At 52.5% G+C, this 21,878-nt stretch overlaps 1 protein-coding gene across 1 annotated transcript in view; it reads right to left on the bottom strand.

The window, feature by feature from the left end:
* The window catches only part of Smyd2 (SET and MYND domain containing 2), a 36,901-nt gene that overhangs the window by 4,309 nt on the left and 10,714 nt on the right, over window positions 1-21,878 (bottom strand). Inside the window, exons 2-8 of the mRNA XM_055609187.1 lie at window positions 19,538-19,601; window positions 12,456-12,566; window positions 10,330-10,390; window positions 9,795-9,919; window positions 5,546-5,613; window positions 2,970-3,072; window positions 665-775 (exon numbers count right to left, since the gene is read on the bottom strand). Of these exons, the coding sequence (XP_055465162.1) occupies window positions 665-775; window positions 2,970-3,072; window positions 5,546-5,613; window positions 9,795-9,919; window positions 10,330-10,390; window positions 12,456-12,566; window positions 19,538-19,601 (643 nt within the window). The remainder of the gene's footprint in view (window positions 1-664; window positions 776-2,969; window positions 3,073-5,545; window positions 5,614-9,794; window positions 9,920-10,329; window positions 10,391-12,455; window positions 12,567-19,537; window positions 19,602-21,878) is intronic.

Genomic DNA, 21,878 nt, shown 5'->3' with positions numbered 1-21,878 from the left:
TGTGTGTGTGTGTGTGTGTGTGTGTGTGTGTGTGTGTGTGTGTGTGTGTGTAGAGGTCAATTTTTGTGTCAGGTGATATCCACCTTGGCTTTGGTTTTGTAGGTTGGGGGGGCATGCCTGGGCACCGGAGGGGCAGAGGAGCATATGGTGTGCCCTGTTCTCTCACGCTCTACTTTCCTCCCTTCAGTCTTTCACTGAACCGGAAGCAAAGCTGGGAACCAGCAAGCCCTGAACAATCTCCTCCCCCCAGTCACACCCTCCAGCATCTGGGTAGGAACTCAGGTCCTCATTCACCCCAGCACTCGCCCCAGCCCTTGTCTTGCTTTTTGAGGCAGGGTCTCTCCCTGGCCTGGAGCTGATCAAGGAGGCTGGGCTGGGCTCCAGGGTGAGCCGCTGTCTCTGCCCCCCCTCCCCCCCGCTCCAGTGCTGGGGCCAAGTTCACTTCATCATCTCATCTGTCTTTTCACATTGTGGGGATGGAATCGGGTTCCTGCAGAGGCAGCATTGTGCTGAGGACCGCCCTCACAGCCCGGGCCGCCTGTCTGAGGGACAGGAATGGGATGTTTGGCCAGCTGAACGGCAGCTGAATGGACTTGTCTACCTGGATTCCCTGGTGGGTGATGCCTCACAGCAGGGACCCTCCCCTGCCCGTCAGGGAACTTACCTTGTCCCTGGTCGTACACTCCCGGCACTCGCAGGTGAAGAAGTAGGAGTCTCTTAATCGGTCGTTCCTGTCCTCGGTTGGATACAGCAGGTCAATGTAGCTGGTGAACACCTGGGATGGGAGAGGCCAGGGGTCTGCGGGAGGGAACGCAACGCCCATGCCTCTTGTGGCCTCTGACACATGATTCCTTGGCGACATGGGATGCGGGACCACCGACAGTCACGCTGCTCACCTCAGCACTGGACTGCTTTAGCTGCAAGGCTGTGGAACTGTGTCCCTCTCCTTGTCCCTACACTGGCAACGGAGAGGAGGAAGGGCCCTTCACCTTCCCTCACCAAACACCAGGCCAAGGCTGGGCATGTGCTGGGGAGAGCAAGGCCTCTCACACCCTGCTCTGCCCACCTTTCCTCCTGACATCATGCAACAGAACAAGAGCTGAGGTCAGGGCATCTGAGTGACCCTGGGGGCAGGGTGGCAAACGTGGCTGCCAGGATGCACGTTGCTGTGACCTCACTCAGGAGCGGCTGCGACCCTCCTGGCCAGGGAACACGGAAGAGCTCCCTCAGGGTTCCTTCCTCCTTCTAGCCGGGCCTTTTCCAGAAAGGGCTGGAACTAAGACCTGAAGCACCCGCCCTCCTGGGTGTGCCCGACAGTTGACGCTGCAATGTGATGCTGTGTATATAGCTCTCGCTTGAGAAGCATAAAATCCAGTTTAAAAACCAGGGACTTCATAATATTTTCAGCATGTTCCCAGGTTTGTGTTAGAGGACCTTCGAGTTTCTCCTTGGCCCCATGCGGCTTGCTGGGTAGTAACATCATCTAGGCGTAGGGACTGCAATGGCTGCATCCCACAGAACCCAGCATCAGTGTGGCAGTGTCCACGGGCCTGCCGGGCTGTCGGGGACAAGAGCGCAGGGCTAGGTGGTAGCCAGTGCCTCTCTGAAGAAGCAAGCCTGGGGCATATCTACTATCTGGAACCTGGGGAATGGCTCCCTTATCTTCCCAGACCACAGGCACTCTGTGATTGCATGCCAGCCGGCCTGGCCCTGCAGGTGACGAGATGGAAAATGATGCAGTCAACAGAAGCATCCAGAAGAGGGCGACAAAGGCCACTCCAGTTGCAGTGTTCAAGGCTCAAACAACCTACCTATCTAGGAAGACAGGTCATTTGCCTCTGTGGCTACTCTCCGAGAATCAGGTTGGGCATTGCATTCTGCCTTGGTTTAAAAGAGGCTCACCATCACAACAGCCAAGGCCCTCAACATCCTGGCTCCAGACTGGATACCCCCATATGCTGGATTTAGCAAAGGGGTAGAAGGAGGCTTGAATGTCAGCTGTGGACTGCTAAAAACCTCCCAGAGAAATCAGAGCTTTCTCATCACTTAGCACTGATAAGTCTACTTCAAGGTTTCAAAACAGCATTACGGTTCAACCAAACTGAACTTACACAGCAGCACAATGACATATGGCAACAGAGAGAGAGAGAGAGGTGGACCAGGGAATGAGCGGGAAAGCCTGCGGCTCCCTCCATCTCCTACTAAGGAAGCTGGTGGAGCCTCCTCTCCCCACTTGCCTGTATTCCTGTATTTCCCTGACCCAGCACACACCTGGCCACCCTGTTCCACTTCTAAGGTGAGAACCGTTAAGACACGCCACTCGGAACGGCATCTGGCCAGCTGCTGCTGTGCTTTTGTTCAAGTGATGTGAAGGGTAACACTGTCCCCTGGACAGGCCTGCACCCACAAGACAAGACCCTCCCTTCATTTTGCTATCTTTGTTGGGCATTTTCTCACCTCAACAGGAAAAGCAATGGGTGCCAACAACAAGGTTTTCGAGCTTTGTGGGGTTTTAGGGGACAGGAAAGAACTCACGAGCCAATTGTCCAGCAACAGGGACACCCAGCTTGGACACCTTGGGTAAAAACTTAACTGAAGGGGCTGGAGAGACATCTCAGAAGTTAAGAGGATCCAGGTGCTTGCAGAGGACCTGGGTTAGCTTCCCAGTACCCACCTGGCCTAGGTGATCCATCAGGTGTGCACACACACGCATGCAGGCAAAGCATTCAGACACACAAAGTCAAATAATGAATTTGGAAAAAAAAAAAGGATTTAAGTCATATTGACTTATTTTTGCCAAAGGAAAAGGCAGGCACCATGCATTCAGCAAGCAGCACCAAGCTAGGTCCCACAGTGACAGATAACCCCGCTAAGGCCCAGGGACCGACAGCTTAGCTGCAGGGGTCACCATGCTGGTGCCACGTGGATCTGCCGGGCCCAGCGTCCGGCCACCACGGCTGCACTCTCACCTCGTCTCCTGGGTGGATCTCCTGCACAGCACGGACTTCTGCCAGGGTCCCTTTGTAGGTCACAATGACATTGGGGCAGCAGCTGTGATTCATCAGTGCAACACTGTCAAGCAAAAGAAAAAGCGCAGTTGCCTGAATGTCAAGGGCTGACTGCTGGAGTGAGTCGCTGCTTACCTGTCTGACGAGTACGAGGAACAGGTGAAAGGAGAAAGGAGACGTTCTCTGCGCAGAGAACGGTATCCGGCCTTTCTGTTTCCGTTGTTAAGAAATGGTCTCCAGTGGCCCAGTCTGGTCTGGCGTTCACTATGCATTTACTTCAAGACCTTGAAGGCTTGATCCCCATGTCACACGCAGCTCATGCAGTTCTGGAGCTGGAACCTGGGGCTTCATGCATGCTGGGCAAGCCCTCTCCCAAGCGAGCCACGCCCTCAGCCCCAGTGTCTAACACGTTACTCTTTCACCAGACTCAGCATGAAATCCTCACGTGAACTATGATCTCTAGCTGTGACTGAACACCAACAACCATCTAAGTATTCCCCTGGGTGGACAGACTCACACCACAACGCCTGCAGCTGGCTGCCCGTGTACACACAGGTGCAGGACAAAGGGCTGTCTTTTTGTCTAAGTGGCTCGGTTCTCCATCGTTCCCTTCAGATGTTGAGAAATGCCAGCTGCTTGAGGGAACAAGGGCTGTGATATCCCTCCCCCGCCCCGGGGCCCCAGAGAAGCACCTCACTCTCCAAATCTGGGAAATTGGGACATGACCACTCCTGCTGCTTGCCGTCTGCTTTTAGGGACAGTGACAGGAGAGAGATTCGCCTGGGAGAGGTGCTTTGAGCTTTCTGATTATATCAAGGTCAAAGTTCTGAGAACAGAAACTTCTAAACTACAGGGGAAAGTGCTTGATCTCACAAATGCTGCCTTTGAAATCACACACTGATGTGATTTCAGCCCCAAAGGGTTTTTTCCCCAATTAAAAAATGCCCGGAAACTGGGGCTTATGCTCTTGCGGGCACACCTGTCCAAGTGTATCGCCACTGAGAAGAACAGCACTGCCCGCCCCCTGAGACAAGAACCCTTCTCTTGCTTGCGCCAGGATTCAAAAAGGAAAAAGGGTGTCAGAACCACTGAGGTGTACTGCCCCAGAGTGGCGCATCCCTGAGGGAAGTGACACCCTATCCTGCCTGCAGGTTTGAGCACAGCAGGTGACTAGCTCTACACCAGGGACAAACAGGCAGCTGGCTCTTGTTCTTGGGAGGGACCCTCCACCCTTTACTACAGCCTACTTAGATTCCTACAGGACGCACAAGGCCTCAGGCCCTAGGATGTCCACCAAGCAAAGCTCCCAAAGGCAAAGCAAAGCAGATGAGGCTTCTAGAGCCATCTTGGAGAAGAGTTAGCCCTGTCTCTCTCTGAACAGACTGCTGAGGTGGTGAGGAGAGCATTAGAGAAAACGGCCAAGCAACTTGGGATCCAGGATTGTCACTTCTGGCCGGCATGGGAGACAGTGAGGTCTCAAATTCAGACGTCCTCAGACATTCATAAACAGAGGCCACAGTGCAGAGTTCAGCTCAGTTCAGAGGCTGTCCAGGTTGTCTTCACAGAGCCCCATGACTGTCCTTTTTTCTGTTCTCTTCCCAACTACAAAAGTCCATGAGAATCTCCCAGAAGCACTCTGGTCTTCGCCATGCCTCTACCCACAGCTGACCTCGCCTTGGCCTCAGAGCCAACAGGGGAACCTTTGCTCTCTCTGGTGAGAGCTGCAGGGCTCAGCCAGGTCCCTTTCTTCTGACTAGCTTGCTGCAGCCCAGCGGCAGACACACACACCAGGAGCTGGTGCGTGGATATGGCAGGCGAGGAGCAGGAGGCATCCTCAGTGGACTTCAACAGAACGCCAAAATATCCCCACCCTGTATCACAGAATGACAGTATGGACTCAGGGTGCCCAAGGCTTCCCTGTGAAATAAAGCTCCACCTGTGAAATAACGGACCAACCGTTCTGGAATTTCCTTGAAGAACAAAGCCATAAAGACCTGCACATCAGCTGGCTAGCCTTTCATGAATTATCCAAATATTCCTGAAGTTCTGAGAGAAAAATATGTGATAAGGCTTTGAAATTTTCTTTTACTCAGCTTAGCATCCCTCCAAACGATGCCACGTTCCCGTCATTTTCCGAAAAGGGCAGATGAGCAAGAGCTCATAGATTCTCTACCCAAACCATTCCTAATTCTTGCATGTGCAATTAACATCTCACTTTGAGCATAAGAAACAAGATCTGCAGAGCCACAGGCCTGCAGAGAGCATGCTTCCCAAGCAAGCCATGGGCTGCTCCTCCATGCACTGACACTCCTTGACAACAGCGCTGGGCCTGGCGGGGTGTCGCCGCCACCGCTCTGCTAACTGCCACCTCCGGATCCTTAAGCGTAGGGGAAATATTTTGAAATCTGGCAGATTAAAAAGCTGTCTTAATTCACTTGGAGTTTCATGTCTGCCACACGCAGTCAGGCGGGTTATGCAAAAATCAAATTAGTGTTAAATAAGTACAAAGGGAAAGAATGAAGTCAGACTCAACCTACTCAGGAAATATTGCGGATCCCAAGTGAGAGAGCTCTTCATCTTCAATGGTGAAGCCGTTACAGTTCACCTGCAGTGAGACGGGAGGGAGAGAGACGCCTCTGGCTATGGCTCCCCACCCCTGGCTGCTGGCCCTTTCTTCAGCTCAGCCATCACCAAACTATCAAAGCTATTCCGGCCTGGTGGTGGCGAAGCTGTTCTTGTGGCCTCGCCATCCTTTGTCCAGGTAGCATTTACTCATCAGCTCTGCGTGTGTCAACACACAGGAGCAGACACGGTGGTGTCGAAGCTCCTGTGTGTGCTTACCCTCCGAGTGGCAGAGTGGGCTGAGATCCTGTGACTGAAGTCTTATCATAGGCTTCAGGGTCAGGCTACATCATCAGGTAAGGAGCTCCAATGAGACCACAGTGCACGAGTATGCGTGTGTGTGTGTGTGTGTGTGTGTGAGAGAGAGAGACATACAGAGAGAGAGTTCCCATCTCCAAATCATCTGACCTTAGAAAGAACTGAAAGCCTTTACTCTTCTGTAGAGGTATGGTTCCTTCTTCTCTAAAAGGTAGAGGAACCCAGAACCCTGAAACTGGTCTTTCATGTTTCGGCCAGATCAATCCGGTCCTGTGTCACCTTTGAGAAAACTCGATGTGTTCGGAATTCTGAGGGGTAGGGTTAGAGTTGGGCTGGGGAGACGGCTCAGTCTTGAGGTGCTCGACTTGTAAGCATGAGGACCTGAGAAGCCGTGTAAAACCGTGGGCATGCAGTGTACACTTGCAATTCCAGTATGGGGGGGGGGGGGGCGGATAGACCCCTGCAGCATCTTGGCTGGCTGGCTGGCCTGACTGGTGAGCCTCGGGGCTGTGACAGGGACATCTCAACACACAGAGGAAGAGCACACATGCGTGACTTCTGGTTTCCTCATGCGCACTCACACACACACACACACACACACACACACACACACACACACACACACCAGAGCAACTCTCACTGCACTGGACGTCTGTGTCAAGATCAACAGGCTGGAAATGAAGGCAATGAATGCCAATTCTCCCAACTTCTTTTTCCACATACATCGATAATTGTAAGGCGCAGGCATTTCACAGAGAAGGAAAATCAAGGCAACTTTTAGTCTGATGGGAGAAAACTCTGTAGGTGTTCTTTGTAAGCACTGAAAATCTCAGAGCTGGAAGACGCAGCATCTCCTCTTCCTAGAACATGAGAGAGGAATCAACGTAACAATCACGAAGCCCGTCACTAGTGAGGGCTGAGCCAGCTGGGTCTCCTGACACTGTGAGATGTGTCCCTCTTCTTCTCAGAGGCACCACTTCCTCCCACACACAGAGGCTGCCACACTTCGGAAGCTTTCTTCCACTGAGCCTCACTGGGCATGGCCTCACTGGGCATGGCCTCCCGCCAGGCCCCATGGAGGTGTGCAGATGCACCAACCTCATAAACCCATGTCTACTGGGAATGTAGCAGCTCCTTGCAACCATGGAAACCAGGGCTCCCAGGTCCCCATGGATGACTGACTGGTTCAAGGATATATGAGATAGGAGTGGCATAAAGGCAGCCAGAATTCAGACAGGGCATTCTGACAAAGCTTGTTTTCTATGCGTGAGCTGAGGTGCGTGTGTGGGAGCGTACATGTGTGTGTGAGTGTAGGTTCAAGGACAACCTTGGGTACCAGTCCTCAATTCCACTTCATTTGAGACAGGGTCTCTTGTTTGCTGCAGCATTAGCCAGGTTTGCTGGCTTGCAAGCTTCTGGGGCTCTCCTGCACCTCTCATATCGCCTTAGGACCACTGCTGGGGTGACGTGCTCATGGCTACCCGTAGCTTTATAGGAGTCCTGGGGGTCTGAACTTGGGTCCTCACACTTGCATGAGAAGGGCTTTACTCACTAAGCAATAGCCCACCTCACCATTTCCCATGATAAACTACAGCTATTAACTGACTGTGGCGATTTCACATAAAACTAAAGCGTTAATGGAAAAGCTTGGTAACCCTGGTGCAGACGGCGGTAAAGGCTGTAATTGTACCTGCAGTACTGGGACAAGAAGGAAGAAGAAGAAAGGAGAGGAGGGAGGGAAGAGGAGAAGGAATGGGAGAAGGTGGCCTCTATCAGCTCATAAATCAGTTCCTAAGACCCCAGGCGTTCCTAAGTAGACTTTGCACCCTGTCTCTTCATGCTAACTCCAGGCACCCTGACCAAGTGTATCATTGGTACGTTAAGCAATGGCTGCCAACCCACATTAGGGAGGATTAACTGGAGTCTTCTTTCATTCAGCAAAACTTCCCTGAGCATTAACTCCATTCCTAGATATTACTGGCTAGGACTGGGCAAGGCTTTCTCCTGCTGGACACACACCTGAGTGCGGTACCCACAATGGCTGGCAAATGCTTGCTAAACCCAAGAGTAAACGGGAGATTAAGGAGACGTATCAACACAGATGGAGGGAGAGTCCGCTCCCGGCTTTGGGGACTGAGCCCTTGATCCTCTCATCTGCGGCTCTAGCCCTTCTGCTGTGGTGACCTTGGCCGGGTCAGTACTGCTCCAGCTCACTGGGGTAGCTTTGACACTTCACCTCTCTCCCTCCAGAGCTCTTCTTGTGTGGGAGTGTTCACACATCTTTTCCCATGAACCCAAGTGTCATCACTCTTCCTTTTGCAGAGGCGGTGATGGTGTTTGAGCCAAATTGCATAGCAATTTTCCTGCCAGCCTTCCCTCCCTTCTGAGCTACGCCTAGAGAAGGAAAGTGAACTTGCACATTAAGAAAGATGCATGGACTACGGTCCTTTTTTTCGAGTCAAATCAGGCGTAAGTGCCTTGCTAAAGCTATTCTCATAATTAGCATTTCAACGAGATGTAGGCTGTGTACCAGAAATATACTTCTCAGCCACGAACAGGTTTGCAGTGATTAAAACACAGCTCAGAGGCATGTGGGCACTTCAGCTGCCTGCTGCTGCTGACGTGGGAGTTAGCCTCAGGGTCTCCTGTGCTGCAGGAAAGGCTGGGGAGGAAGAACAGGCATACAGCTGGGGGCCGAGGCGGGCCCAGGTAAGGTGGGGATCAGCCACACTTTTTTCTCCTTCAGGGATACTGGATCCCCACTAAAACTCACACATGGACTATGTGGTGTGGGGCTTTGGACGTGCTCTGCTGGCAGAGTGTTTGCCCAGAAAACAGGAGGCCCGGGGTGTGGCAGTGTGTGCCTGGAAGCCCTGCACTCAGCTTAACGTCCATCCTGGGCTACAAAGTCAGTCTGAGTCTAGCCTGGGTTATATGAGATCCTATTTTAAAAAAAAAAGGCAGAAATGTTAATCAGCATACAGGTTATAAGGAGTAGTTCCTAGTCATATATGGGAATGCATATACTCGTGTGTGTTTCCTCAGGCACACAAATGCCTCACTACACACACACACACACACACACACACACACGGCCTGTGGTATGAACACGGAGCCTCAAGTGAGCCACGCACATCAACCCAGGGAAGGCCGCCAGTGTGCATCACTCTGTTAAAGGAGTGCTTCCTTTCACAGGGAGTAACTTTCTGGTTCCGATAGTTGGGTGGCTGAGCTGATCCCATAAGCGTTAGGGCTGTGGGTAATCCCATGTGGGTAGCTCCACCAGGGCAGAAGTACTTCTCCTTGGAGTTGATGAAGGGCTCACTTCCCCTTCCGTGTATAAAAATGTTCAGCGTGTTTTTACCTCTTTTCTTCACTAGCAGCAGGTGGAGTGTGGGTCTGTCTCCATGGGGGTGTGTTTTCTTAGGTGGGTGTACCTGTGTGTGGGGTGAAGGCCTGACAACAGCCTTGGGTGTTGTTCCTCAGTCACTGTCCACCTTGATTGGTTTTGTTGTTGTTTTATTGTATGTGTTTGAACACTTTGCCTGTATGTATATACAATACATGCCTGGTACCTGTACAGGTCAGGAGGGCCTGGGACCTCTCAGACCCGGAGTTACAGATGGTTGTGAGCCATCATGTGTATGCTGGGAACTGAACCCAAGTCCTCAGTGAAAGCAACAAATGCTCTTAACCTCTGAGCCCTACCCTGTTTTTGAAGAAAAGGTCTCTTAGCCTGGGACTCAACAAGTGGGTCAGGCTGTGTAGGCCAGTGAGCCCTGGGATCCACCCGGCCTGCTTCCCCGGTGCCCAGGAGCTTGTCAGGCAGATACAGGCCATGGGTCTTCATGAGCGGATGCTGTAGGAGGGCACGGGAGGGAGGGCCAAGGCCTTCCGAGCCCTTACCTGGGCGAAGAGCACCACGAGGCTGCTGTGCTCAGGGAACTCCAGGTGCTTGGAGTAGAACTGATGGAGAGCAGCGATGTCGCTCTGAATCAGGTCCTTCTTCTCGTTGTCCAGCTTGTCCAGATCTGCGGGAAACAACAATCCGTCACTGCAGAGGCCCAGGTCCTCCTGCTGCACACAGCGTGGGGAGGAAACGGCTCAGCTGGGAAAGTGCTGCCCAGGGCTGTCCTCTGGCTTTCCACTCAAACCTGTACCTGAGTGCATGAACATACATGCACAGACACGTGCACATGTGTGCACACAGACAGGTATCAGCCATTTCCCAGACTGAGGTGCTTCTGAGACCTGAAAATGGCCAGCATGCTGGGAGCGGGAGAAGACCACCTGAGCGCCCCAAGGTTATAAACTCAGGGGAGAAGCAATGTCAGGGCGTTTTTAAATCATTACCATCTTCACTAGGAGCGTGTTATCTGCTCTCAATCCCACATTAAATCTGTCACTCAAATAAGAGTGCGTCCATCAGAGAAATACTTACGGGATTCAAACTCCTCTACGGCCAACAGTTTCTCCGAAGGTGTCCTCTCTGGGTGGATTTTCTGGTAATTGGGGACAAAGTTCAGAGAGAAATGTCAATGCCTGGGGTCAAACATAGCGCTGTCCTTGTAATGACCAAGCGAAGACAGCATGACGACGGTCAAGGAAGAAATCTACTCAAGGAGCCCACACTTGGCTGAGTCTGCCCACCTCCAGATCCAGCGGGCTCATCCTCAAGGTGTCAGGAAGGGCCCGCTGTATCCCTAACACCCTGACATGGCGCGCACACGCTAGGCTCAGAAACACTCATTACGGACGAGAGCACGGCCAGAAAACAACTTTTTAGGGCCCTGACTTAAAAGGACCGAGTCTACAGACAAACCATCCTATTTATTACTTCTCCTTCTAAAAAAGAACAAAATGAAAACCCCCATCCATTTTCCACTTTCTTTAAGCATAGGCTAAAACCATCTCAAATTCCACATTTCAAAAGGAGCACTTTGGGTTGCCTGCGCAAGCCCGGCCTCACTTGAAACGCGTGCTGCCTTTGTTCTAGACGCCCTAGGAGGAGCTAACAATGGTGAACCCACGAGGCTTTGAGGACATGAATAAACTCAGTGTTGACAAGAGTTCAAAAGCAGAGCTCAGCTCCTGGCCTGAGGCCTGGGCTTTGTAATCTGGCCATTCAATTTGGGGATACAGGTGGTTGGTCTAGCAGGGCGCCCTCACCTCCCTACTTAACATGTTAAGCTTCCCCTGGGTACTTGGTTGCCTGTCTCCCCTAATCCCTTGCAAGCGCCTAGAATACAAATGCTCTGGGTTTTTAATCACCTATTCCTACAGGGATGAAAAGATGGCCAGGTAACTTTTCATTTAACAGTCGATTAGTGGTAATTATAACGGATACCAACAGGAACCTCTAAACTCATCCCAGCTCTCAGGCTACTCGCCCTGGAGCCAAAACCAGAGCGTAAGTCTTCCATTCACAGGGCAAACTTTTCTTCTTCTTCTTTTTTTTTTTTTTTTAAGAGAGAAGCCCCTTCTACACCCAGACCTCCCTCACATCATTCCCTTTTCTACCTCTGACCATTAACTCACAGAGAGCAGTCACTGAGGAAGGGGCAGCCGGCCTTCACTAGAAAAAACTAGCTTCATCTCTGGGTCTTATTCTGAGGTTACCCCTGTTCCATTTCCTCCGAGAAGTCACTTTAGCTACTTGACCCCAGCTGAGCGCAGTGGAAAGATGACCTCAGCCTTCTAGAATGCTCTACTTCTGTTTACACATTCAGGATCCTAAATTTGATACGGGGACAGGCGCATGCTGATCATTGCAACCATGCTGGCCTTAGAGTAAGACAACAGCAGCAACCTGGAAGAGGAGGTGGGTTTTGGTAGGAATGTGAAGGCCACGGGTGGATAAAGTTTAGGCTCTAGAACAAATCTGCAGCTCGGAAGCCTTGCCACAAAAGGCACATGGTACAGACAGTAAGACCTCTGCCCTCCACAGGCCTCCTGAGCCCTCTACGTCTTCCTGCTGACCTCAGAACCCAGGCCTGTGCTGACAGGGCACACAGTCCTCAGGTGTTCGGGAAGGGCTGCCCTGGCATCCAGAGACAGTCCTGAGCCATTGGGGGAGGAATGTGCTGGCTGCTCCCTTCCCTCTTCTTCCCCTCAGCCTGTTTCTACTTCCACACACTCATCTTTGTCCATGCCCCATCCTTGTGCTTCCCTCTGGGTTGTTACCTGTCTACACATGGGCAAGCAAGGCAGTAGAGGAGCACAATGACACACAAGATGGGGGACAGGGTGGCTCCACACGTCACAAAGCTTCCCTGACCAGCCTGGCTCATTGGAAGCTCTAGGAATTCTTGGCCAGGTCTGGGTTTTCCTGTTATAAAGTCATGGCCATGCTTGTAGTTGAACTGGCATGGCTCTGTTCCTGTCTTGGGGTGGTAAGCAAGGTCCTAGTTGCCCAGGAGAAACAAGCCAAGCTTCTGTCCAAGTGGACGTGGATGTGAGTGGAGCTCAAGTCCAGGAATATTTAATCACGTGCTCAGCCCAGCTCACTCACCTGTTTCTGACCTTTAGTGAAGACCAATGCAGCTGGACATTATCACATTTCCTCACCTGTTTGGCCAGAATCCTGGCTGTGAGCCGCACCGTCTCTGAAGGGTTCCAGTTCTCCCCAAAAACAACCATAGATGAGCATTCCAGCTTGTGCATGGGCCAGTCTTCTTTCTGGTCAGGGTTTTAGGGTTTAAAAAAACAACTGTCAGCATATAGATACATCCACACACAGAAACAGAAACAGACACATAGGTAAACACACACACACACACACACACACACACACACACACACACACACACACACACAAAGAAGCAGCAGCAGCATTGTCCCCCAATCCAGGTCAAGTGGAACATGCTTCCTCTGGAAAGCTCACAAACTAAAGATAACAACAAATTTTAAAGACAGATACGATTCCCTAACTTCGATTCTGGCTCAGTCAAGGTGTATTTTTGTTTTGTTTTTTTTTTTTTTTGGGGGGGGGATTTTTTTTAAAGGGTCTCACGCTGTAGTTCAGGATGGCCTGGGACTCACTATATAGCCCCAGACTAGACTTTTCTCCATAGCAATCCACCTGCCTCAGCCTCCTGAATGCAGGGATTACAAGCATAAGCCACCATACCTGACTGCTTCCTGTCTGGAAGGCCCACACTTCCTACATTCTGTGTGGGCAGAGACCCACAAAGGCGGAAACCTGAGTCTGCCTGTCGGGTCCATGGTGCTTTTCAGCTCGGGTCTCAAGTCAGGACAAATCACAGACCACCACTGTGTACAAACGAGGGTCCAGCAAAGACATCTGCTGGGGAGCTGGTGACAGTGCTCCTGAGTGTTTTCTATAGCCCCTGCAGTCCTCCCTATCTTGCCCTTCTGCCTTTTTGCTCCTAGTAGAGGGGAGAAGACTGCATACCCCTCAGGAGGGACGCCATCTGTGGACAGGGGGAAGGTGGTGGGAGAACGTGGCATTCTGAACACCATATAGAAAGTACTTTGGGATGAGAGCAAATGATAGCACAAAAGCTGGTGACAGGCATCCTGAAAGACCACTGAAAACTCACCTGTCTCCACAGATGTCACTACTGACAGTTATAAAATCAGAACAAAAAACAGCTTTCATGGAGTGCCCACTGAAGAATGGATGGAGTCTAGGAAAGCAGCCATCTTGAATATTTTTCATTATAAACCTGACACAACCTAGAGTCACCTGAGAATGGACTCAAGGTGGCCAGCCTGGCCTGTGGCCATGTCTGCGAGGCAATGTTTTGATTGATGTGGGAGAGTCTGCCTGCTGTGGGCAGCACCATCTCCAGCAAGCGGGCCTGGGCTGCGTGAGAAAGCTGGCTGCCAGGAGGCTGACCAGGCCAGTGAGCAGCACGCCTGCTTGGGGTCCTGCACCGACTTCCTCCCATGGGGGATACGACCTGAAGGAATAGGCCAAATAAGCTCTTTCCTCCCCAGGCTGTTTTCAGTCTAAGTGTTTATCCCAGCAACAGAAAGGAAACCCAAGCAGTGGCAGGAACGGCTGAGGGCTCAGGAGGAGGGGCTGGGGACAGTGGGGACACCGTGCGAGGCTTGTGTACCCTGGCGATGCAGACAGCACTCTCTCGTGCACAATGGAATTGGTCTGTCCTGTTCCGCCCTCTGCCTTCCCCAGCTCAGGACACAGCAAGTCCGTTCTTTCAGAAGCAGCAAACACTCACTCCGCCTCGACTGGCCAGTCTTTCTATTCTGCCCCTGGGGTAGACTCAGGCTGTGCGATAGGTCACTGGTGCAGTGTTTGCCCAAGCAAGCATAAGGACCTGAGTCTGGGTCCCAGCACCCTTGTAAAAAAGCTGAGTGAGGTGGGATGCTGAAATTTCCGCTCTGGGGATGCAGAGACAGGACTGCTGGGCACGCAGTGGCCAGAGAGCCCAGCCTAGGTGGCCAGCCCAGGCCAGTGAGAGACTGTGGCTCAAAAAACCAAGGTGGACGACTCCTCAAGAAGAGCACCCAGAGTTAATCTTTAGGGTGTGTACGCACACAAGTGTACAAACACAGTGGAGGGGTGCAGAGACTCGTGCTTCTTTGTCATCAGGAGCAGCAGCTGGCTCTGCCACATCCCTTTAGCTGAATGCTGGCCTTCGCCCTTCGCCCCATGAACTCTCTGACTGGCAAGGCTGTGGGGACAGGAGCTCCCCCGGCCTGTCCCTCCACTCTCGACTCTCTGTGGCCGCGGCACCCTCCTTCCTGTTGCCTCCCTCCAGGACCTGTGCCCCTGAAGTGCCTGCCGCCTGGCTCTAGCTCCCAGATTGTCCCACGCCTCCCTGACTCTTGCTGGTCTCCCCTGCTCCCCACAGTCACCCTCTCAGGAAACCTGCCACGGAGAACTTGTCCCAGCAGCGGCCCTTTCCCCTCACACTCCTTCCCCTCGCTCTCTGTGTCTCAGTTCTCCCCACTACTTGGGCATGACTGGTTCCCATTAGCATGAAGGAACTTTCCTGCTTTATTCTCAGCTGGGACCCCAGGCCGCACTCCCAGGCCTGCCATTCCCAGGACACTCAGTAGAGTTGCTGAGCGAATGTCTCTCCTCTACTGAACCCCAGGGGAGAGACACAGAATCCATCCTCATGATTTACCACAGCACCTGGCACCTCCCTGGGACTTAGGTTCTGTGCCAAGATGCTCTGTGGAGTTAAATATCACCGTGCCCGATATAACTTAGAGCAGGGAGAAGGGGGAAAAGAAGACATGCCTCGGGAGCACAGAAGCTGCCTTTAGCTGAGGTCTGCACCAGAGAGCACCAGGGGGAGGCAGACGAGGGACGGGTAGGGTTGGCTCCACACAGCCCATCAGGCTCCTCTGCAGCCAGGACGGCCACTGGGCACAGACGAAGGGGTGGGGAAGGCCCGTGACAGCCAAGGAAAAATGGCACCGGTGGGCAGCTGCCCACTGTGGATTCGTAAGACAGGACCTCAAGCTGGGCATGGTGGCATACACCATGCATCCAGCACTAAGGAGGCAGAGGCAGGTGAGTCTCTGAGTTCAAGGCCAGCCTGGTCTACAGAGTGAGTTCCAGGACAGCCAGGGATACATGGAGAAACCCTGTCTCAAAACAACCAGGGTTTCTCCACTGCTGGTTTCCTCGACTATGAAAGAGGGGCCTGGTGTTCCCCAGGCATCAACTCCTGGGAGAAACACTAACATTTAACAAAGTTAATCAATTGCATTAATGTAACATATTAATTTAAAATTAATACTCGTGTAAATGATACAGCACACACTGACTTCTGTGACAGTCTGTCTTCCGAGACGCTTACTGAGGGAAGCCTGTGGAGGAAGGCTGAGGCCCTAAAGCAGGGCAGCTACCAGCCGGGGTCTCAGAGACCCCCTTTTGGACTCCGCTCTGCAGCAGCAATGGGCGGCCACGCAGGCCTCTTAATCCCTGCGCACTGCCGCAAGGCTGTAAATAACATGATCCTCCCGCTACTTCTCGGGTCTGTGATTTCACGCCTTCCTCCAGCGTTAATCAGACCTGGAGCCTGCGATGCACGAAGGCCTTCACCCTGGACAGTCGGCGGTCACTCACAGGCTTGAACCTGTAGACGCAAGCCCGGGAACACTCCTAATTAGGGTTAGTGATTAAGCCGGCCTTGCTGCTGCACCAGGAGCGGGAGAGGGCACAGAACCTTCGACTTCAAGTGGTCTATGACCGCGTTAGAACAGGAAATGCAGAGCTTGCGTAAGCCGCTCAAGCTAGATTTGCCACAACAACGACCCTCTTTAGGACAGACTTCGGTTCACTTGGGATTCTTCCTGGAAGGTGATGTGAGAGACATGGACTAAGGAAAAAGGACAAGTACTCCAATGACACTGCCTATTTTTAATTAAAAAAAATTAGGGCCTGAAGAGATGGCTCAGGGGTCAAGAGTACTCGCTGCTCTTCCAGGGGGCTGGGCTCAATTTTCAGCGCCTACGGGGTGGTTCACAACTATCCGGAACTCCAGTTCCAAAGGAACTGACCCCCACTTCTGGCCTCCATGGACACCAGATACTACATGGTAGACAGACGTACCTGCAGGCAAAATACCCATATCCATGAAAAAAAATTAAATTTTTTGAAAAAAAAAAAAAAAAAGAGAGAAACAGAAGTATCAGGCAGCTTTGAGAATTTTTGTTTGTTTTAAGAAATTATATGCCATATAGCCCAGGTTGGTCTAGAACTCATTACAAAGCCAAGGCTGGCCTTGAGCTCCTGCTTTCTCTCCCAAATGCTAAGAGAACAGGTGAGTGACACAAGCTTGATTTATTTTCATGGTGTTGGGGCTGGAACCCAGACCCTCACACATGTGCCGGAAGTTCCCTCCCAACAGAGCTGCATCCCAGAAGCCCTGCTTTTAGTCCCACCGAGAGCACACTCTTCTGTCAGAGGCAGCCTGCCACAATTCTGTGGATAAGAAATTAAACACACACACACACACACACACACACACACACACACACACACACACTGTGCAAAGATTCTAAAAGGGCAACTGTATATTCTTTTAAAAATACTTTCCACCTTTTCTAAGATTTTTTTCCCCTAAAGTTACACTTTTACCACCTCAAAATTCAAGCTACTTCTCTACTACCTGACTGCAATTCTTAAGGCATTCTTCAGCCACAAGCTCACTTTCCTGAGAAATAACACACATGGGCATTCATTTCTCCTAACTCCTCCTGGCTGGTCTGTTAGAAGACACTGCCCCTCACTCACCTAGTTCTTAATTACCAAAGGGGGAAAACTCCCTGTGGCCATGCCTCTTTTTCAGGAAACAGGAAGAGACAGACAGACAGACAGACAGACACACACACACACACACAGAGAGAGAGAGAGAGAGAGAGAGAGAGAGAGAGAGAGAACAAGAGCAAGAGAGAGAGAGAGGGAGGGAGAGAAGAAGAGAGAGAGAACATGCTCAGATTAAATCCAGAAGCCAAGACACAAGTGCCACCTACTTAGTCATGTGACAGGATGAGGAACCAGGAGGTTCCATCAGGCTACTACAGCCTATCGCCTCCAAACACAAAAGACTCCCAGCTCTTCCCTCCATCCCAGGGCTCCTCCCTAACCCCTCACTAGACACAGCCACCTTCTAGGTGGCCTTTGGGGTTGACTGTGCAAACTCTGGGTGTTGATGGAGGGCAATCAGCAAGCACTCTGGCATGGACATTAATTAACGTGAGCCAGCACCAGATGAGCTTCTGGAGTCTGCGAACTGGGAAGGCCAAAGTGTCAAGAACCACATGCACACCTCCAAATCCTAACACAGATCAGGGTGACTCATGGGATCATCGCTACCCACTGAGCCCTGTGGAAACGTATCTGCATCCATGTGCCCGGGGGTGGGGCATGGGGGCATGGCAGCACATCACACGCTCTGAGGGGCTCTGCTGAACTTCTAGGCTACACAGACAAGCCTCTTTATCCCTCACACACAGCTAAGCTTCTGTCCAGTCAGACTGACAGAAAATCTGCTGTGCAAGCAGTCTGGTATTATTTACACCACTCCCACACGCTTGCTTAGGGCGTCACCCTTTACGCAGGCCTCCCTTGCCCATGCTTCACTGTGGGCACAGCTGTCCTCTCTGGAGCTTGTAGGTAGGCACTTGGGACCTGGCCATGTCACATCTCCTCTCTTTACCTGCAGACCACTGCCTACCCTTGCTTCTAAAGGAACCAGGAGCGAATGAGTTGATGTTTCTGGAAGTGTCTGGCTCCCGTAGAGAGACAGTCACCTGAGTGTGTCAAGGCCCAACCACAACAAGTCACAGCATCTAGACACAATGCTGGGCCTGAACACTGGACCAAAGCGCACGCCTGTGCCCACTGTTGCTCAGGCTGGCCACCTCAGGAAGCCTGCTGAGGCAAGGGCGTGTCAGCTTCCTGTGCCAGCATGCCCATGTCTGCTGTGCCCTGGCGCTCTCTGTCAGCCGAGATACAGGGCTTAGCAGTGGCTCCTACTCTAAGTGGGCTGAGTCCAAAAGCCTGAGCAGCTGACCCGGAAAACCAGTCGCTAGAAGTGGAGCAGCAGGGGGAGCTTCAGGACATGGGGTGCAGACCTAGAGCTGGTGCAGATGCCCCCCACCCCCATGTAACGGCATGTGTGCGTTTGTGGCTTCACAAATGTGAGGATGGGAGTTCAGATCCCCAGGCCCTGTGTAAAAGCTGGGTGGCTGTGGCTGCCAGTCTGTAATCTCAGCCCTCGAGAGGTGGGGACAGGCAGGATGGGCAGACCAGCTGAAGCTGTGAGTTCCAGGTTCAGTAAGGAAAATGGAGAGCAATCAAGAAAGACACCTGTGGCCTCTACATACATGCACCCACACGCGTGTATACCTACACATGAGAACGCACAGGTACATATGTACCACACACAAATGTACTTTTTTTAGAGACACAATTCCCAGTACATCCTGCACTTGGGTGGATAGACAGGGTTGTGAAGTAAGACCACAGGTCCCCCACAGGCCCTGCAGCGCTTTCTACGAACAGCATCAGTGCGTGGGCGTCACAGTAAAGGCATGTACCCTCTGCAGTCCCTCAGAAGGATGTCCTACAAGGTCTCACACAGCTCCCTCGCTCATCTCTCCAGTCACACACTGCAGGATCCAACCTGAGACGCGCCCGTCGCACCATCTCCAGAGCCTCAGCCCAGGCAGGGTACAGGGTACAAGCTTTGTCTGAGGTCACAGCCACAGCCCCTTGGCTCTGCAGCTGGAGGGGCTCCCTGGGACCCAGCCGCCATCGGGCTGGGTTCTAACGGCCCAAGAGGAGGGACCCAGGACAACCAAGGTCTGTGGCATGAAGGCAGCCTCCTTCTTCCCACTTCCCTACGTTTCCCAAAGTAGGCCAACGCGTCCCTGGTGCAAACTGTCACCCTTGAGGTAAGGCCGAAGCAGCTGGCCCCGTCTTCCCGTAGCCTTGTCACCTCTTGCCCACCACGCTTCTGGCCCTGCATGCGGCTGCAGGCTGTGACTGCCTGTCACACGGGCAGGTTACTGCTGGGAGCATGCACACCTGGGGTGCTCAGATGGAGGGGGAGCTGTGTGGCAGGAAGCTGGGGACAATGGCAGCACCCGGGTCCCCACCTCCGGAGGACAGCAGGCCTTCCCCAGCCGGCCCCACATACCTGACAGTCCACATCGCAGTAGAATGCCTGCTTGCATCGTCCGCATTTTGACAGTCCTTCTTTCCTTAAAAACAGAAAAGGCCATCGCAGTGGTGAGACGCAGGCTCGAAGCAGCGTGCTGGGCCAGGCGGCGAGAGACCTCGGGCAGAGCCTGCACTGATTCGGGGCTGGGCACACCAGGAGTACAGGGAACACGGGAGGGGGAGTCAAAGGGGATCCCAGAGCTGTGCACACAATGTAATGCCACCTGGCAAGGTGCAACCTGCTCTTGAATGTGGTGTCATGGTGTGGGCTGGCTGGCATGCACGCCCACTCTGTGCAGGGGTACACTTGCTGCCCTGCGGTCCCTTCAACACTTTGTCCTTGTGGCCTGCTCACTGCCACGTGATTCTCCTGCTTCTCACAAAGGACAGGGCAGTGCTGCCACCCGGGCCCTAGGAGCTCCTGTGTGTGTGCGCGTGTGTGTGAGCAGCTACTCTATGTATGTGCCTATGTGTGAGGAGCTCCTATGTGTGTGTTCTCCTATCTGTGTGGAGCTACTCTATGTGTGTGCACGCCTATGTGTGAGGAGCTATGTGTATGCATGCCTATGTGCGTAGAGCTACTGTGTGTGTGTGTAGCCAAAGGTTTTTCAAAAATGGCGGAACTACTGAATTAAAGCACACACACAGAGATCTTAAGCTGGGGGCTGGAGGGAAGGCTCGCTGGTTCTGGATGTTTACTGGTCTTGCAGAGGACCCAGGTTTGGTTCTTGAAACCCACACTGGACAGCTCACACCTGCCTCTAACTCCAATTCCAAGGAAGCTGGTCCCTGGGCACCTGCACACACATGACACACATCAACTTACACACGCACACACAGGCACATAAATAAAATGTTTTTACTCTAAATCTTAATTTTTTTCTAAAGTAAGGAATGACTCTATCAAATAAGTCAGAGCAAAATCTGTAAGAAAAACCTGTTGTCAAACTGTCCCTAGGAAAACTGATGCCAAAGGCAGTCCTGCCGGAGCTGGGAGGGGAGGGATGTCCAGTGTGCAGTGTCTGTCAGACCTCCCTCCTCTAGCCACCTCTGCAGGCTGGAAGAGCTGGCGCCTCACAGAGATCTTCATCTTAGCACTGCGACATCTTCCCTGCTTCTCAGCGGTGCAGGGCAGGAGCCATGTTCCTCCCTAACGGAGAAAGTGACCCTGGAACGCCAGCCAGAGAACTAAGCTGACTGTTACAGCGTGCAGGGAAGTGCCTGACTCCAGGGACTGGCTGGAAGACATGAGGGAGAAAAAGGTATCTTGGTGTTGAGATACACCGAGAAACCCAAAGCTTATGTGCTGTGGCAGCTCAGGAGCCCACGAACGCAGCAGGGTGAATCCTCTGCCCTGAACCACCTGAGGCCCCGCCCCGTTCACAGGGAAGAGCAGCTGAGAAGCTGGCTGCCTGCCCTTCACACAGCGGCTGAAGAGGTCAGAGGGCGCTCAAACACCACTGTGAAGTGACACGGCAGCCCTTGGCAAGTGCTGTGACCTGGGAGTGACGCCAAAGGCCAGGAGCAGAAACGGGGTGCAACCAAGGAGGGCTCACCCCGGACTCCTGCCTGGAGTGGCTACAACTGGGAGGATACCCTCGATTATTGTTTTTGTTTTGTAACAGAAAATATCAGAGACCTTCCTCCTTGACAGTTTGATGAAAATTAATAACTTTTCTCACCAATCTACCCCCCCCCCACCAAACCCAAAGAACTGTATAAAATTTTAAAGATTCACAAGCCACACACAGAGAGAGACTTTTCCACAGGACACCTGTCCGAGACACACCACAGGAAAAGACTGCTGGAGAAGCTTTGGGACCAACAAGACAAGGGGTGGTGGCTTCTGCTCTGGCTGGCACAGGGGCTTAGCTCAACGGCACGCCATTAACATTGACACCCCACAGATGTGCTGGTGTGGAATCCCATTTCCCAAGGCAGGTCTCAACACAAGGGGATCCATGTGATTTGAAGCAGACAAGAAGCAAACAGTGGCTGATGTACACTGTGGCCTGGCCCCTCCCTGTTCAGCACAGGACACTGGCCTGCTGCTCGGGGCCCAGCATCCTGAGCCATGTCCCCAGCAACGGCCAGGAGCATGCACACCAAACCTGCTCCCTCCTCCTACACGAGCTGCTTTCACCACTATCTCCTGCTCACATCCTGCTTCCCGCTCTGAAGGTGGCAATCGAGTGAGCTGCTTCTGCAGCAGGAAGGGGAAACCAGCCACTTTGCCGGCTGCTGTTTAGGAAGAAACTAAATGTCGACCTGGAGAGCCTGGGTTGGGAAAGGCCAGGCAGCGACTGCAAACAGATGCT

The sequence above is a fragment of the Psammomys obesus genome, unplaced genomic scaffold (assembly GCF_907164565.1).
Source record: "Psammomys obesus unplaced genomic scaffold, mPsaObe1.curated_primary_1811, whole genome shotgun sequence".
Classification (NCBI taxonomy): domain Eukaryota; kingdom Metazoa; phylum Chordata; class Mammalia; order Rodentia; family Muridae; genus Psammomys; species Psammomys obesus.
This window is presented reverse-complemented; position numbering and strand designations above follow the sequence as displayed.